At 37.8% G+C, this 17,892-nt stretch overlaps 4 protein-coding genes across 9 annotated transcripts; 1 reads left to right on the plus strand and 3 right to left on the minus strand.

Moving 5' to 3' along the window:
* Nucleotides 1-8,266: 8,266 nt before the first annotated feature.
* LOC131670210 (nuclear transcription factor Y subunit gamma-like) lies at nt 8,267-10,091 on the minus strand. 3 transcript variants are annotated; one of them, XM_058945622.1, is made up of 6 exons: nt 9,931-10,091; nt 9,749-9,804; nt 9,527-9,656; nt 8,983-9,447; nt 8,710-8,874; nt 8,267-8,625 (listed from the first exon to the last, which is right to left on the minus strand). In XM_058945622.1, exons 2-6 carry the CDS (start codon nt 9,766-9,768, stop codon nt 8,452-8,454), a joined length of 954 nt encoding a protein of 317 aa, XP_058801605.1. In that variant the 5' UTR covers nt 9,769-9,804; nt 9,931-10,091; the 3' UTR covers nt 8,267-8,451. The 3 variants fall into 3 exon arrangements, with proteins under 3 accessions (XP_058801605.1, XP_058801604.1, XP_058801606.1); XM_058945621.1 differs by lacking the exon at nt 9,749-9,804; XM_058945623.1 differs by lacking the exon at nt 9,931-10,091 and having other exon boundaries at nt 9,527-9,653; nt 9,738-9,761.
* Nucleotides 10,092-10,253: 162 nt separating this feature from the next.
* LOC131670215 (intraflagellar transport protein 52 homolog) lies at nt 10,254-12,106 on the minus strand. The gene is made up of 6 exons (XM_058945629.1): nt 11,918-12,106; nt 11,640-11,857; nt 11,454-11,562; nt 11,111-11,387; nt 10,786-11,034; nt 10,254-10,700 (listed from the first exon to the last, which is right to left on the minus strand). The coding sequence occupies exons 1-6, from the start codon at nt 12,055-12,057 to the stop codon at nt 10,431-10,433; spliced, it is 1,263 nt and encodes a 420-aa protein (XP_058801612.1). The 5' UTR covers nt 12,058-12,106; the 3' UTR covers nt 10,254-10,430.
* A 494-nt stretch (nt 12,107-12,600) lies between these two features.
* LOC131670205 (uncharacterized) lies at nt 12,601-13,785 on the plus strand. The gene is made up of 5 exons (XM_058945612.1): nt 12,601-12,792; nt 12,871-12,977; nt 13,053-13,296; nt 13,377-13,575; nt 13,649-13,785. Exons 1-5 carry the CDS (start codon nt 12,694-12,696, stop codon nt 13,723-13,725), a joined length of 726 nt encoding a protein of 241 aa, XP_058801595.1. The 5' UTR covers nt 12,601-12,693; the 3' UTR covers nt 13,726-13,785.
* Nucleotides 13,786-13,844: 59 nt separating this feature from the next.
* Nucleotides 13,845-17,519, minus strand: LOC131670204 (neuroendocrine protein 7B2). 4 transcript variants are annotated; one of them, XM_058945609.1, is made up of 5 exons: nt 17,399-17,474; nt 16,896-16,999; nt 14,704-15,100; nt 14,451-14,641; nt 13,845-14,388 (listed from the first exon to the last, which is right to left on the minus strand). In XM_058945609.1, exons 2-5 carry the CDS (start codon nt 16,962-16,964, stop codon nt 14,317-14,319), a joined length of 729 nt encoding a protein of 242 aa, XP_058801592.1. In that variant the 5' UTR covers nt 16,965-16,999; nt 17,399-17,474; the 3' UTR covers nt 13,845-14,316. The 4 variants fall into 4 exon arrangements, with proteins under 4 accessions (XP_058801592.1, XP_058801591.1, XP_058801593.1 ...); XM_058945608.1 differs by having other exon boundaries at nt 16,896-16,983; nt 17,399-17,460; XM_058945610.1 differs by lacking the exon at nt 17,399-17,474 and adding an exon at nt 17,129-17,342 and having other exon boundaries at nt 16,896-16,986.
* Between the last annotated feature and the right edge of the window lie 373 nt (nt 17,520-17,892).

Here is a 17,892-nt window from a genome sequence, read left to right on the forward strand (position 1 = left end):
CGACGATAAAGATCTGGAAAAAAAAGCGATAAGCAAGCCCATTGACATCCTCGTACTTTGCTACTCAAAACGAAATACTTTTCGTTGCAACAACGACGTCCGCGCAGATTAGACAATCTTTGCGTTTTTTCTCGTGTAATATGCCTGCACCACCACCACCTGTCGCGACGTCGGCGACACCAAATCTCTCTCTCTCTCTTTCTCGGCACCTTTCGGCGCGACCAAACTGGTTTCTTTCGAATAATAATAACTGTCGTCTCGCTTTACAACTTGTTCCACCTCCTCCTCCTCCTCCTCCTTTTTTTCGAGCTGCTGTTGCTGCTGCCGTTGCAGGTATAGAGCGGATTTTCGCGTGAGTTGCCACATCGACATGGTTGTTTTTATTGTAGGTCCGTATGAGTATCTGTCGCTCTCTCGCGCCTTTTTATTGTGCCGTAGCAGTGAGTGGGACAGAGATAACGCGGTCATTGATTTCTCAATCAATCGCCATGGTCATTCAATCTGTCGCGATGCTCGTGTTACTTTTAAGCAGCCTCGGTTACCACGACTTTTAAAAATTGGCACTGCCCGTGTGTAGACGCGCGGGAAAGTCGATTCTTTCATCTGCAATCATTTTTACGGGAAACGCGCCCGAGAAAGAATCGTCTTGCTCGTCGACAGTCAATCTCTTCGCGAAATAAAAGGCGTGCCGCGAGCACGCACCAAGACAGGGAGAGCACTTAAAGTTTTGTGTCCGAAAGAGAAGAGAATGCGTACACAGCCTTGCGCGGGTGTCGTGTTTCGCGAGTGCCATTATCAGCCTTAAAACGCATTATACCGGGGAGCCTTTTTGTCTTTTTCGTCGGAGGTAATGTTTACCATACGACGGCGAAAATTCCCTTGGCAGAAAAGTGCAGAGAGAGCGCGCGAGAGTCTTGCGCCCAGACTCTCCTTCGCTCTCTTTTCTCTCTCTCTCTCTCTCTCTCTCTCTCTCTCTCTCTCTCTCTCTCTCTCTCTCTCTTCGCAGAGGCCGCTTTGATGGATTCTCGTATTTCGCTAAAAGTTTTACGTCGTCGCTGGGAGAAAGAGAGAAAGAGAGCGAAGGTAACGAGGAAGAGAGAAAGCGTCTAAGATTGACGGCGGCAGGCAACGAAAGGGAAGATTCTTCTTTGCAAGTATACGCAAAGGCGAAATCGAATTGTCAATAGCCCGCTCCTCGGGTTATTATTGTTTCCAACTTTGTTTTGATGAAGACCGATGCGTACTTTTCGACGTTGAACGGACGGGACTCGTCTGCTGGTGAGTTTTGCCGTGGAAATGCGTGAGAAACTCCCACATGCGCGCACATTTCGATCCCCTTCCAAAGGAAAAATCACTTGCAGCAGCATTAGTCTCCCATGAGCAAAACCTCGATCTATCTCCGCGTGCATCGCGACCCACTTTTTTTTCCCTCAAAAGATAGAATGAGATTTGAAATGGAAGAAAAAGGAGCAGTCCTCGACGATGTGTAACTTTTCAAGGGCCTTTAGTGTGCAGTATATGTGAAGAGAGTCCATTGTAGCGTGAAAAAAAGTGAGCGCGCGTAAGGGATCGAAAGATTAGGCCTCCGGGGCCATACTGCGCTAGCGGCAGCATCCGTCGTGTGTTACGTAAAAGCCCCGCTAATCCTCTATTGTTAGCTTGCCTTTTGTCGAAGAGCCGCGCTCTCTCTCTCTCTCTCTCTCTCTCTCTCTCTCTCGACACATGTATGACCATAGCGCAACACGTTTACGTTGTAATTATTTCTACAGGCGCATTTTTCCCTTCGACAAGGCCTACCTACCCGACAATATGTGTAGCTACTAGGCGTTCTTTCGGGACTCTACTTGTCAATTATTGTGCGTGCAAGTGTTCAACGATACATCTCGAGGGGATGTGTAACATGTGGGCTCGTGCCACGTTTATAGGTGTCTCAATGGAATACATTGTTTGTCATTGAATTGACCATTTGGTTGGTTGTACTTTTCCTGGAAATATGTGTGAAATTACTTAATCTGCGGTCTACATACAAAAATAATAGAAAATGAACGTTCGAAAATGGAATGATTAATACGTATAATCCGGTGTAAAAAGCCAAATAAGCTGTCGAACGATAAGCTCGTGGAAAAAGCAAATAATAACGTGCTGATAACGTACAAGAACAAAGGACAACATATAGACGAAGGAGGCCTAAAAAGCGTCGTTTCCGAGAAAACACACACACACACACACACACACACACACACACACACACACAAGCCTACGAAACGAATATTATATGCGACGAGCCAAGTACACGTATATACACATTACAGGCACAAGGTGCAGGGAGGCGCGCGCGTTCGAGAGAGCGAAAGAGAAAAAAAAGGAGAGCAGAAAATAAAAATAAAGCGAAAAGGAAAGGAGGCGAAGAAGAAGCAGAAGAAGAGGCGAGGGAGGAGCGCGGCCAAGTGTGTATACGAGAGCACGCGAGAGGAAGATACAAAGTGACGCGCGGGGGCCCCGGAAGAATGGCGTTTAGCCCTCTACTCTGCCCAAGACCACCGAACCAACGCGAACGAGAGCGAAGTCTGCGATGCTTCGCAACTTTTCGCTCTGATGAAGTGCGTTTTCAGGTATCTGTCTCTCACTTTTGTCCCAACGCCACTTTGCCCTGTCCCTTGCATTGAGTTATCGTTTGACTGCTGCCAACGTTATACGGGCCTGTCGCTGCTCGGTACTTTTTGCTTTGCCAAAAGAGCATTATTCGTCGCGACGATTCGTCGTACAACCGTGTTCATCAAGGCTTGTTTCCTCGCGGCTTAGGCGGCCATCGTGGATTTGTTTTTAAATGGCGATTTTTTATGTATTGGAGCTCCATAAGAACGTGTGGTTTTTTCGTTTTCGTAGGTTTGTCACTTTCTTATACTCCAAATGACACGCGCAACGAAAAATCTGTTTCAACTTGAAATTGATGAACAATAACAACACAATTGAAAGCAACGACCGTAAACCTATAGTAACACAAATAAACATTACGCTCCAATCCCTACAGGCATTATCGCTCAAAACAACTTTTCTCTGATACGGGAATCAGTGCGAACACATAGTGATCAACATGACAAATCGTTGAACGTAAACAAGGAAAAGTATGCGGCATGCGCGCGGTAAAGATACATTTATCAGGGCACCGTTGTAAAAGGCAACGAAGCTCGGAGAATTTACGCTTTACCAAAATCAAGTCTTCGCCTCATGCAACTTGCATATAATTTGTCAGATAATTAAAGACGATCGCTGGCGAAGATTAAAGCTCGGACGTGGCTCGTAAAATAAAGCGCTTAATCAGGTGGATATGCGCGCGAGTAAAGAAAAAGACGGAGATAAAGGAAAGCCGAGAAGAGAACGGCAGGCGAAAACGTACGTTCGGCGCGTGTGTGCGCCGCCCGCACACGACCACCCACGTGTATAACACAAACTCGCAGCTATGACTTGTGCGGGCTTCAGACTCCGATGCGATTCGAGGATGTAGCTATTGTACCACGGTTGTTGTCATATTTACACGCGCATGATGGCCGAATGCCTGCATCCTCGGCACCATCATTGTCTATCTTTTTGTGTGCGCATGAGGGTTGTTTTCTTTTGCTGGAGAGTGCTTCAAATTTTTGTTTTCCTTGTGTACTGTGCTAAGAAACGACTATGACTCATTCTCAAACTCTTTGTAAAGTATGCAAAATTGTAACTAAATACGTTAGACTTTCAATAGAGTTTTTACAAATTTCCGTCTGATTGTTCGAAAACTTTATGAAAATTTTTATGCTTGCTGTTTTTTTATCTTTATTGCTATTGCCAGTAGGAAATTTTGAAAATTGAAAGTACATTAGAATTGATGTACGCATAATACACGTCAGTTAAAATGACTACCACTTTTCTCATTGATTAAATATGTACAATAGTTGCTTATTTTCATTTACTTGAAAAATGCTTATTCAGCTATAAGAAGGTACCGTTATATCATTAGTTTTTTAGGTATTGGGAAGCGATATCTTTACTTAATAAAGACTTTTAAAATTTTCTGGATTTTTAATTGGTGCGTTGAACGAAAAGATGAAACTTTCTTTTATTAATATCGTTATTCTCACATACGGTAAGCTTACGTAACTATAACAAAAGACTAACGATTAACCCATTGATGGATTGCGATACTTACAGCGAACAATAGTTTCCTCTGAAAATAATTATGAACCACCAAGTATACTGCGATAAATCGCACAATGATGAATTTACGAAACATCGTGATTCTTCAAAATGAAATTTATACGGCTTATAACGACGGACAGCATTTTAAGTACGACCACTAGGAATTTCAATAGGACTCCTTTGTGATCGATGATTGTCTTGCTGGTGATGCAGCTATTTATATTAGTGAAGATTTCGCTGCAGTTTCTTCTAAAATTACTTATTAAAATTTATAATTAATATTACTTATTGAAAAGATTGCTCCAAAAGTGGCTTAAAACAATTGTTTGAAAATGTATATAATTGCCAAATGAATGATTAAAGTATAGTTGAGAGCCACTGTTGTTTTTAAATTCAATTGACACTTTCGAAAGCATAGAAGAATGAGATTGGCGCCACGTTATGAATTTCTATTAGTTTTAGGTTTTTGAGAGATTATCAAAATATACTTTTGAAATATAAAGTTTTAAAAATTATTTCGCAAGCATCGTACTAATAAGAGCCATAAAGATGACTTGTTGAATGAAAACTCCATTCGTCGATGAAATTCAATGAGAGATATAGATGAAAAATAAAAATCAAGCGTCGGAACAATTATTTCGCAAAAACTCAAGGGTCCCGCGAGAGAAGCAGGCGTGAAGCACCATAACCGCAACGAGAGAAATGACGATAGACAGTGAAAAGCGTAACTTTGTTCACAACCCTCTCATCGACTGTTGAAATGCGCGTAAGTGCAACTCTCACCCACACTCGCGCACGCGGTAGCTGTCACCTTACACCTATGCATCTAGCTAGAGAGCGAGAGAGAGAGAGAGACAGAGTGAGAGACAGAGAGAGGGCCCGACCATTCTCAACTTATCTCTAGGATCTTTGTAAACATGTCGTGAAATCCGAGTATTCCGTGAGCCAGTGGCGTAGTCAGTCCCCGTGAGCTCTTTCGCCGCGAGTACACAGTGGCTTTTACCCCTAGGACCCCCTCGAGCACTTTCGCTACTGCCGCCCGCCCGACAACTAGCTTTTCCATACGGTGCACTCCATGTGTACATACTTTGGACGCGCAACTTACTTGCTTAGAATATGCCATCCTCCCTTTCTCTCATTCTCTCTCTCTCTCTTCCATTTATCTTTCATATTTAATTTCCAACATAACATGAATCATTTCCATGGCAAACAAAACTGCATTGATTGCGTCATTATAAATATAAATTTCTGGATGAAGTTGATAAACAGTGGCTTTACTTTTTACTTAAATAATTTATTCAAGTCATTTCATGAACACTCATTTAAAATGATTGGTCAGGATCATTCACATATTCTGCAGCATTTCAATATTTCGAATGGCAATTCGATTCGGTTGAGGTTGCTCAATTATCCAGTGTCTATTGTAAGTAACATTGGAAAAAATAATGAGAGTATCATCCAAAATGAAAAAAGATACCAGTAATATGATCATCGATGTAAAAGAAACTACCCCAATTGACAGATTTGAAATCCTCTTCGTTTTTTTTTTAGCTGCGTAGATTTCGTTTTGAAGAATTTTATTAGAATGGATCTTCAATTTTGATCAAAGCCAGATTATTTCTTAAAGCAGTGTGTTCCTCGTTATGGGTAAATTCCTAAAGAGAAATCATTTTCGCGGTACAAAGCATGCTATATTATTGTTTTCAGTCTCTGTATGGATAGAATAAAATCTTTACAAAATCCTGTATTTGTAGTCTAAACGAAGTGGTCAGAGACGATCGAACCGTAGCAAAAGTGTTCAGTAGAGATACTTAACAGATAAGCATAATTTTTTATCGCAGCTTCATTGTCGTTGTTATATTGGAATGGCTGTCCTAATGCAGCTACTCACCTAAAGAATAATTTTAAGTTATTTTTTCTGCTATATTTTAGTTATTCGTACTTACCGCAAGTGAAAACAACGTTAATACTAAGAGTTACATCTTTTCTTCCAACTCGCGCACTACGAATTCACCTATTAGTAATCGCTTTATGGTACTCGTACGAAAAATACGGCAAGGACACATTCTTCCATTGATTTTCATTAAAATATAATATTTATTTATTCGATCATACACATTTCATTAAAAAAAGATGCGGTAATTGGAGCGAGCATGAGAGTGACGTTTGTTAACGATGGCGCATCAATCATTATCGAGATCATCATGTGCATTCATCTATTAAGACTTCCCACTCTTTCAACAAAACCATCCGTTGAAAATAGCACGATAATAGATAAGTTTGCAACAGGTGCGGTCGGGTAAGAATTTGAGTGAATTCATGGAAAAACTTGTAATTGACGTTAAAAGTAGACTGCCAACAAGATAATATAAAGTTCACAGAATGCCCGACAACGTAACCCCTGGCAACGGGCTCCGCGAATGCTTGTACATTCGGCGGGCGAGCGCACCCGTGACGTCACGGCTAAATGGAGAGCGCCGCGCACATCTTTGTTCCGCCCTAACAAAAGGATGTCAGGGTCTCTTGGCGCTCGCCGAGAGATCTCTCACTCCCTCTCGCGCGTCTATCTTCCCATCTTTTTTACCGGACTCCGCTCCCTCTCCAGCTTGTTTCTTGCGCTTTGAGAAAGAAAAGCTTTATCCCCCTCCAGTTGAGATTGCGCTCTTTACGATGTTATAACAATCGGGTTGCAATTGCTTTTAATGCCTAGTTTTCGCTACTGAATCCACGAAAAATACCGACGCATAATTTGCTGAATGAAGCCAAGAAAGAAAGCAGTTCTTTCACCTCTTGTTCTTCATTCTCGGTCTTATCCGCCAGATAAAAATATACGTAGTTTGCAGAATGCCGGACAGGTTCTCGGATTCGGGATCTTCTATACACGCGCGGATATATATATATATATATATATATATATATATATATATATATACGAAGTTTGCATGCTGCGAAAGATGTTATCATCGCCGAGCACGCTCTCTCTCTCTTTCTCTTCTCTTTATTTATGTCGATTCTGCTTTTTTCGCATTAGCCCTGTTGAAAAGTTCGCCTCTTTATTTTCACCTGTCCGTCTGTACATGGAAACTTCGTATAGATTGCTGGCATAAATTCGTAAATTCCAATCTAAAATCGCTCGATGCAGATAAAATTAAAAACTTGAACGTTTTACAAGCTTTAGAAGCATATTGGCCAAGACACGAAAGCAGCAAGTGGTTTGTTGCGCGCGACAACTAGACGCATATTTGATCTCGTCTAATGCGTATGTAAAGTAATCATGACAAATGAATGAAGCAATTGATTGGTGTATACACGCAAGTTCTTTGCTCCTTGTCATAATAGTAGATAGAACACTTTTTCAATCTGCACAACACATACATACGCACGCACGCACGCACGCACGCACGCACGCACGCACGCACGCACGCACGCATACACACACACACCCACACATACACAAATATAAGGCGAAGAGAACTTGAAGTAGGGAATAAATAAAGAGGCATGCATGCGACAGATAAAGTGAATAAGACGGAGAACCGCAGAGAGCGCGAGCGCGAAACGGTGAAACATAATCCAGGTTGCACCAGCCGGCGCAGCCTCTCTCTACCTCCCGAGAGGCTCAGCCATGCGGACTACGGCCGCGCGAATCAGATTACATCTTACGCTTTTTCTCTCTCACTCGCAAGCTTATCTTCATTCCAGCGCATCTCTCTCTCCTTTTTCTTCTCCTTCATCCTCTCTCGTTCTTGGTATGCATCACGCTTCATTTCGCATCGACGAACACGTCGAGAGTCTGAGCTGATTCCATTGGGGGATGCTACATGTGCTGTTTTTATTCTTTTCTCGCTTTTGCTCGGCTCAATTTGGTGGCAATAATTCTATTAGAATATGCACTCCTCGGATGCTTCTTTCTGTTATCTCGATGGAAATTAATATTTAAGGAATTTCACAGAAGATACACTTACGACGTTTTTGCTGTGCATCTTCAGGAAAGCTCTCGAGTTCCATCTGGGAGAGAACTTCTATCCGAGAAATCTATATTTTTAAAAATAGAAAATTAGGCAAACTTTTAACGTTCAAGTGGACAGTATTAAGGGGTGTTGATAACTTTTGATTTAAAAAAATATTTATTTGATAGATTTCGATGTTGTTGATAGAGAGTGACTGATATTCACAATTACTTATATATTAACTGATGAAACATCAATGATCACGCTGATGCAAAGTTAATCTATATTATTTTATTTTAAAAACTGATGATCAAATAATCTAAGGAAATCATTCATTATCAGCTGTACTAGTTTGCAGAAATACTGGGGTTTGACCACTTTGCGCAACTTGAATTAGCTGTGGTTGAGTTTGAATGGGTGTAGCTTGAATAATTATTGGTTGATTATTTCCACTCTGAACTTGCATCCTAATCATTTGTAACTGTTGAGGTGTCAATTGAATCTAAAATCGTACAGTTTTTAAAGTTATTTATGAAATTTTTGAAAATAATATTTTTTTAATTTACTAGTAATACTTGATGCTTACAGGAATCTGTTGAATTTCACCACTAGGTGTGACAATTTGTTGAACTATTTGTATACCTCCATTTGCCGTAGTTGCAGTTTGTTGAGGTTGTTGTATTTGTATAACTTGTCCACCTTGTTGAGGATTCTGTACTGTCAGTGTTTGAGCTGTACTAGTGGTTGTGTCCTAAGAAAAAAGAGAATAATTTATATTTCATCAGTATTTTTCAAATTTCAAGATTCAATAGTATAAAAGTCATTCAATTTATTATTAAAATAAATAAATTATACTCACATCTACAGGGCTACCAATATTGATTGTTTGGATTTGACCTGTAGAAGGTTGAACTATTTGAATAGGTTGAGATGCTGCTGTGCTGGCTTGAACACCTTGATTAGCTGACACCTGTTGTTGAGCTAACTGGAAATAGTACTGTACTTGATCAGAGTTCATAGAAGTTCGAACAGTGCTATCTGACTGAGCTTTGCTTTGCTTCAACTCATCTCTTGGAACAATATCAATCAAAAAATCAAATTGATCATATTTAGTTACAGCCATTGCAATGTCATTTCTCTGAAGAGTTCGTCTTTTATTGTCTTCTGTGTGTACCCAAGCTCTCAACGTTAATTCATGAATAAATATTTCTGCAGCCTTAGAAAATAACATGGGAGCCTCTGCACTAATCATCTTAACATCACCGTCTAATTTCATAATTTTTTTTATCCTTGCAAGTGGTAAGGATTGTGTTTTTAAGTCCATCTAGAATTAAAATTTAAATCAACACTTTTTCTAATAGAAATGTTAAATGAAATATGTAAAAACTTTGACATTTACATACAGTAGTAATCTTTTTGATTTCTTCATTAACTTTTGGCCAAAACTGTGTGAGTGCCTGTTGAGCTTCTGAGCTTCCTGGTGATGCAATTTGTAAATCACCATTGTCTCCTTCGACTTCACTATCATTACTTCTAAACAAAAACACGCAAGTGGTTTATTACTTATAAAAAAAGGTTGTAAAAAAAACAAAATAAGTTAAACAAAACATCTACGAAATACACACGATTTAACAAAGAACTCCATAATAAAACTTAGACTCCTCGAAGAAAAAATTAAAGTCTGAAAAATAAAAGCGTTTTAAAACCAAGTATGAGGAAAATAATAAAAGTAAACACATATAGCGTTTGTAAAGTAGACCGCCAATAACATAACCTAAATTTGGAGTCGGCAAGCGTTAGCACTTACGTATTCACGAAAAGAACGGACATTTTGTTCTTATGTATTAGTATCTAAATTGTTAGACATATCAAGTGATCACATTATTTTAACGATAAAGTTACTTATTATAACACGTAAAACGCTTGTTTTCACTTAAAACAGATCAAAATGTCAATTCGAATACTACTTCAGATAACTATGTATGTACAAACAATGTTGTGCTTTAGGTTGCTTGCGACAGATGACGACTTTAAGTTGATCGATAAAGTAGAGTAGAGCATGAGCATCACCGCTTGTCTATTTTTTGAATGAACATTCTAAAAACTGTAATAATAACACTGAAATTTGGAGACAATATTTTTATTGAAAAATTTATTGAAGTTAGAACATCTGTGTATTAAGAAATGTATTTTTTCTTATTACAGAAAATATATAATTCATATGTATATGTAACAAGCAGATACAAAATGAACAAATGTACACTCGTAAGAGCCAGTCGACTTTTTACAATACATTACCAATTAAAATTAGTGTTGAGCTGATTTATAACTACTGATTTTCATAATAACATGATTGAGAATACTCTTAGCCGTTATCGTTTCACCACTATTGATGCGCATCATCGCGCCAAATTCACGTATATAATAATCTAATTCTTTTTCATTTGTCGAGTCACTATCAGTCAGATATTTATTGGTCAGCTGTGAAAGTTTCAGATTATTCGAACTAAAAGCTTCATCCAAATCGTACAATTCTAAAGCAGGTGGTGGAAGGTCTTGAAACGTCGGTGGGAAAACCTAGAACAAGAAATTTTTTGCCTCATTTGAAAATTTAATACTTATTATCGACAGCATAACTTCGAAATTAATAGCAAAAGTTTACAGATGCTTGTGTCGGCGGCAACGGTGTCTCAAAGTTCGGAGCAATTAAACTCAGTGGCTCGTGCTTCACATCCAAATCTTCGTAAGCTTTCAAGCTTGCAGGAACCAAGTCTAGATTTATCGAATATAAATCGTGTCTGAATAATTTTGTATACTCTCTTGGAATATCGACACTGTCCAAATCTTGCGTGCAGACTTTCGGTTTATCGGCTTGTTGCGTAATGTCAGGAACGAAACTATACTCCCAAAACTGAAAATTCATAAAATTTCTTTTTACGAAAAATCATAACGAAAATATTAATATACTGGTCAATTTTAATGCTTACATCTCCGTCGTCGCTTTGTAAATCCGAAGTATCTATAGCTTCGGAGTCAAAAAATTCAAAAATCATCTCTCTAAAAACATCGTTGTTTTCTTTGTCAATATAGGCGTCAGATAAAAGTTTTGATGAACCTAAAACTATAAGTTTGCCGGTTGATTGTGATGAGTAATAAGCGCAAATTGGTCGATTCGTTGGAACAGTAATAGAGCCACTTGATACTGCAACCGTAGATGGTTTTACTACGTTTAACGTAGCTCCGTACGGATATAGAAGCTTGAATCTAAAAGTAATTTCGAGTTACAATTGCCAAACACTAGAAATGAAAACAAGTTTAAATGCTACTTACTGTCTACCTTCGTGGTTTTTTGAAAACACTGATTTATTTGACAATCCTTTGACAATAATACTTTCTTTCGGGTGTAATGTTCTATCATAAGTCATCCTCGCAACGCAGTCTGTTATTATTATTATTATTTTGCATGTAATGAATCAATTTACTTTACTCTAAATAAAACGATCAATTTTTACTTACCATTATTTATCATAATACCAAACTCTTCTAGTAAAAAATTTATATTAGTATTGTATCTTTTTTCACCGCCTTCTCCAAGCGTAACCAAGACATTTCCACCCGAAGTTATGAACGATCTTATCGAGTTCACTTCCAATTCCGTAAATTTACTTTTTGGCCCTGCTAACATGAGTATTTTGCCTATCGATAGATGCTCCGTCGTCAATACTTCTGTATTTCTATTTTACGGTATATGAATTTTAGTTCAAATAAATTAGAGTTATCTCATTACTACTCACTCGATGAATTTCCATTTGGATTTTAACTTTCGTTGCAAAACTTTGTACTCTTCGTTTAGCTTTTTTTCATTCTTTGATATGTCATAAATTACAGTATTGGAGCTGCTGTCTGTAACAACAGGTATCGTACTGTTAGTCATCTTCTTTTGTGGTTTTATTGTGTTAATCAAATCTGTCAACTCATGCTAGCAGTAGAAAATAACATCGAACTAAAGAAGCAAGCGACGTTGTTGCTACTAGCAACCGTTTCATATCAAAACTTACTTTACCATTCGTCCAGTTTTTGCCAATCAAATTTATGTAAATCAAACCAATGAAAATGATTTTTCTTTTTTCATATACATTAAAATGTGTTTGCATAGCATTTTAATAAATACGAAAAGCCAATGATGTCAGATTTTTTCAAATGATCTCGAGTCTTTTACAACGCCACTATTGCAAGATTTACACAAAACAAATTTCAACAGTGGAAATCAAAACATTTCTTTAACATCATAAATATATACTTTTATAATACAATCAAATGTTTAATTGCAAAAATAAAAATCTTTTTGCGAACCAAATCTGCAACACCGATATGGCGGCATCCCGCCAATGCAATTGCAGACGGCTGAGATGGTTTCAAAAATATAATAGTCGGCTGCTGGAAATTCCAATATGGCCGGTTTTGTTATCCATGATAGTCCATATGTAAGCAGATGTGAGAAGGGTCAAGCGTTAATGGGGTTGTTTGTACGGATAGCAATTTTACATAAAAAATAAATGTATCTTTGACGATGGCTATGGCATTACAAAGTGATCACGAGATTAAGCGGCTTCTCGCGACTCCGGTAAAAAATGTTGGGAAACAAAGTTTTATGGCACCGCCACTCACGGTAAGGATAAAAACTTCTTATGAGGTTATGTTCTCCATAGCATCTTCTGCAAATACAAAATTTGTTTACATCTTGCAGACCAACGTACCAAGACCGAACACCTCACAGGTAAATCCACAAATAGGGATGATACCAATGGTACCAGTCAGCGGTGGTACCAAGGAACACGACGAACCTATTTTACAGTGAGTATCACTTTTTTGCGCTCCACATGCGTGTTTGTTGTATTAGTTTTTTTCATTTTTCTGTAATACTTTTAGAAATGTTGTGTCGACGGTGAATTTGAGTACAGAATTGAATCTAACTTATATTAATGTGAGGACGAGAAATTCAGAGTACAATCCTGCTAGATTTACTGGTTTAGTGATGAGGATACGAAATCCTAAAGCAACTGCTCTGATTTTTCGTTCAGGTAAATTAGTATGTACTGGAGCAAGATGTGAAGAAGATTCATTTCTAGCATCCAAGAAATTTGCAAGAATCATTCAGAAACTTAATTTTCCAGTAAGTAGATTATTCAAAAATGGATAATGCAATGTATGAGGAGTCATGACAATATTTATTCATGTCCAATAATTATTTAGGTCAAGTTTAAAGACTTCAAAATTCAAAATATTGTGGCTACTGCTGACTTTAAGTTTCCAATCAAATTAGAAGATATGTGTCAAGGACATCATCAATTCGCTAGTTATGAACCTGAGTTGTATCCAGGTTTAATATACAGAATGGTACTCCCAAGAGTAGTATTACTAGTTTTTGTGAATGGAAAAGTTGTACTGACAGGTATAGAGGAATGGATACTTGAGAAGAGAAAGTTTGCGTTTTAAGTTACTATACATACATTTTCATGTTATAGGTGCAAAGAATCGACAAGACCTAAAAGACGCAATGCGTGTGATATATCCAGTTATTAAAAGCTATAGAAAGCAGTAACTCTTTCAACATTTAAACTACAATGCTATAAGTTTTAATAATTAATTTATTTGTATTTATTATGAGATTTATATGACATTTTTAACTTTAACTTGTTGAACAAATATAATTTTGTTAGAAAAATTTCTGCAGTTTGCTTAAATTTAAAAATATATTTGTTCTCAAATCCATTTATAAGCTATAGATAATGAGTTTGTTTGATAAACTCTACATAAAACAGCTAATCATATATTTTTAACTAAATACCATTGATATATCTTTCAATCGGTACAACAAATATAGAAAACGAAAGTTTGCAATATAATTTAAGTACTCTGGACCCAGAGAAATATCACATTGCAAAAAAAATGTGAATCATTTATCATTTCGTCAACATTAATAAATACAATCTTATAAGTTCACTTTTCATAAATTGGTCTCGATATTTTAAAATTGAAATATCTCACAAGTGCGTTTGTACAATTTTCAAGGAACGCTCATGACTGTTTTCAACAGCTTATTATTCTGTCTGATTTATATTAAGTATACGAATATTGAAAAAATTTTCTTGAAATCGCATTGATGCGATCAATTTTATATTTGATATGATCTTTAAATGGCGATATTGAATCCTTTTTTCGCAGCAATGGGCAATTTTTCACCTCGGAAGTATGGGTTGTCTTCCTGTAAAGTGAAATAGTATTTAATATCTGCCCACATTTCATGAATATACGATATTATCATACCTCAAATCGCTCAACGATCTGATCAAAATCGGCATTAGTAATGGGCATTCCAGGTACAACATTGCTATCTTCATCAACGCTATTTGGACATTCGATCATGTGCTCGGAATCGCACATACATTCTTGTGCGCTCTGGTAGTCACGACTGAAAGCCGCTGTGTTCTCGAAATTCTCGATACACTGGTTCTCGCCTACAATGAAAAATTAACCATCACTTATGATTCCAAAAAAGGTTAATTTTGAAAAAACTTACTAGTATATCCAACAGGGCAAGGATTAGGTGGTGTGCAATAAGCAGGCAATTGCGTCTCACTTTTTCCATCTTTAGTTTTTCCAGTAGCAGTAGCAACAGCAGATACGGCTGCAGCATTTCCTGGTTTGATTTTGTGTCTGTCATTGCTCTTGTAATTATTGAGTTGTTGATGTGACCATAGGGTGCTGTGCTGCAAGTATTCCTGGTCGCGGATGCTAGTCTTAGGATTGAGTGCGTCGATGCCATCGTAATCGATGGGTAATTCAATGGGAATCTCTTTGTCTGGTAATCCTCGACCAACATCACGATTGTCGATGTAAGAGTCTTCGTCAGCGAGCTCGTTACTCATACGCTCAATTAAGTTTTGCAAAAGCATATTGCTCATGAAATGGTCGCCCTAAATAAAAAATAATAAATTCAGTAATACAAGTCGAAACCGGTCGAACACATTAATTATATATATAATTAATACTTTTTCATAAATGTTTCTAATATAACGATGTAACGGCATCTATGACCTGTGCTATTTTATGCTTCGTCGAATGTATACTGCTAAAAGTTCATTTTTATTGGCCATGATGTGGATATATACTTGTCATAATTTAAACAATATGTCTAGCTTGATTAGATTTAGAAGTAGACAAAATTGTTTTCTGTTCAAAAGAGTTCACTTACGAGGTGTGTTCAAAAAATACCTGAAATGTTTAAATTTCGCGGGTTTGGAGAGTCCGATTGTCAAAATTTATTTTTATTATGTTGGAATACGTGCTCCTAAAGTAGAATAAAACTTATAGCTATATTCATTGTTTACATGGTCTGTAGCAGCCGCTAAGATTTGACGTGTTTTTATAAACTCGGCGATTTTCGATCGTTAAGAAAAATGGATCAAAGAATTTGTATTAAGTTTGGCGTACAAAATGAAATAAAGTGTAACAAAGTGTGCGAAATTTTAATGAAGGTCTATGGTGAGTCTGCTATAAAAAAAAACAAGTGTATACGAGTGGTATAAGCGTTTCCAAAATAGTCCGTAAAAACGTTGAAAACACATCAGTAAATGATGAAAACGTAGAAAAAATGAGAGAAATAGTTATGAACGATTACCGAATCACAATTAGAGAAGTCGCTGATGAAGATGGCATATCGATTGGCTCATGCCATGACATTTTTGCGAACATTTTGGGTATGAAACGTATGGCAGCAGAATTTGTTCCGAAATTGTTGAATTTGTAATAAAAATAGCGTCGAAAGGAAGTTGCTCAGACATTACTAAATGAAGTCAGCATCGACTCAGATTTGCTTAAAAGGATTATAACAGATGACGAAACATGGGTTTACGGATATGACGTCGAACCTAAGGCTCAATTATCCCAGTGGAGGCATTCTGGCTCCAAGACCGAAAAAAGCTCGGCAAATGTGCTCGAACGTTACGGTTATGCTTACTGTGTTCTTTGATTTTAATGGCATCGTACATCATGAATTCTTGCCACAAAGTCAAACGATTAATAAAGAGTTACTACCTACAAGTTCAATGCCGTTTGCGTAAAGCAGTACGAAGAAAACGCCCGAATTTGTAGTAAAACAATTCATGGTTTTTGTATCGTGATAATGCACCTGCTCATACATTGTTGCTTGTTCGTGAAATTTTTGCAAAAAATAACACTGTAATGATACCCCAACCTCTTTATTCGCCAGACATGGACTCTTGTGACTTTCTTATTTCCAAAAATAAAAAAAAAACCTTAAAGGGTCGTCGTTTCACAAGCATAGATGACATTAAAAGTGCATCGCTGAAAGAGTTGAAAGCTATCCTAAGGATCGAGTTCCAGAAGTGTTTTAAGGATTGGAAGGTGCTGGCATAAGTGCATATTATCTAATGGGGACTACTTTAAGGGGACAACATCGATTTAGATGAATAAATAAATGATTTTTTCAAAAAACGAAAATTCCGTATATTTTTTGAACACACACTATATTTGGATGATAATTTTTCGAGACAATCTGCATTTGAATATTTAATAAGTATAAAATTATAAGTGAAATTAGGTATAACTTTATTCACTTGCTATGCGCATAATATTTGAACTAAGTGGTGGCAAGTCGCTATAAAAATATTTCTACTTTATGCGATATACGTACAGGTGTAATTACATCTCTTTTCATATTATCAAAATATATTTTAATAACAAACTTACTTTGAAGTCAGGATAAAATGTTGCGTGCGTGCAGACGACCGAACCGATAATAAGGATGAATGCGTACATCTTGGATGATTAGAAGCTGCTGCTGTAAACAAACTCTGAATTAAAATGCTGATTAAATTCGAATAAAGCATTCTGCTATTTATTGCGTTGTTAATCATACGCGAGGGTTCATTGCTTCAAACGCAGTTGCTTTGTTTTTTATATTTTTCAAGCGAACGTGTTACCTACAACAAACGCCCACTAAATCTGCATTGCCAAACCGAGCGAGAATCACGAGCCTTGTTGAATAAGTTACTTCCGCGATAGCAGCATTCATAAGACCTTTGCCTCCCCCATATGTTTCACTAAACGTCGCACAGGCAGACTCGAATCTTCGGCGTACTCAGACGCGCGTATTCAGTACGTAATCCAAAAGCGGAAAGCCCTCTCAACGAAAATCACACACACGCATAGACGGACTTAGAACGATGAATGCCACGAAACATTGCACTTACTTGGTAAACGAGGAAAGTTGTGCAGCCTTACGATAAGGGAGCAAGTCCACATCCAAGTGCGCAGCTCCCTTTTCACTCTGCCTCTCTGTCTCCGCGTCATCACGTCAGCATTATGTCTCCCTCACGCGCATGAACCGTCGCCTGCGCGCGCTTGCTACTACTAGTCGTGGGTATTGATCGGAAGCGCGAACTGACGGGATATACATGTGGCTCGTCTGCGAACCCAGAGCGCTTCAAACTGTCTCGCTTTTCATCTCGTGGAAGAAAAACAATCGAAATTACGAGAATGCTCTTCGGCTTTTTTTTCACTATATGACGTCTGATAGCCGCATGCCTAGGCAAATTTTGAGTGAAATCGACGATACGCGTCATGAAACTTCATTGAGATATCTTTTCTCGCCATTGTTAATGGGGATGTTCTTTTTGCGCTGTATTACATGACACGCATGTTTCCATTGACAGCAATCAACGGTTAATGGATGCTCATTTCCGAG

This window comes from Phymastichus coffea, unplaced genomic scaffold (assembly GCF_024137745.1).
Source record: "Phymastichus coffea isolate CEN01 unplaced genomic scaffold, Cenicafe_Pcof_1.1 PCOF00104, whole genome shotgun sequence".
In the NCBI taxonomy this organism is placed as follows: Eukaryota; Metazoa; Arthropoda; class Insecta; order Hymenoptera; family Eulophidae; genus Phymastichus; species Phymastichus coffea.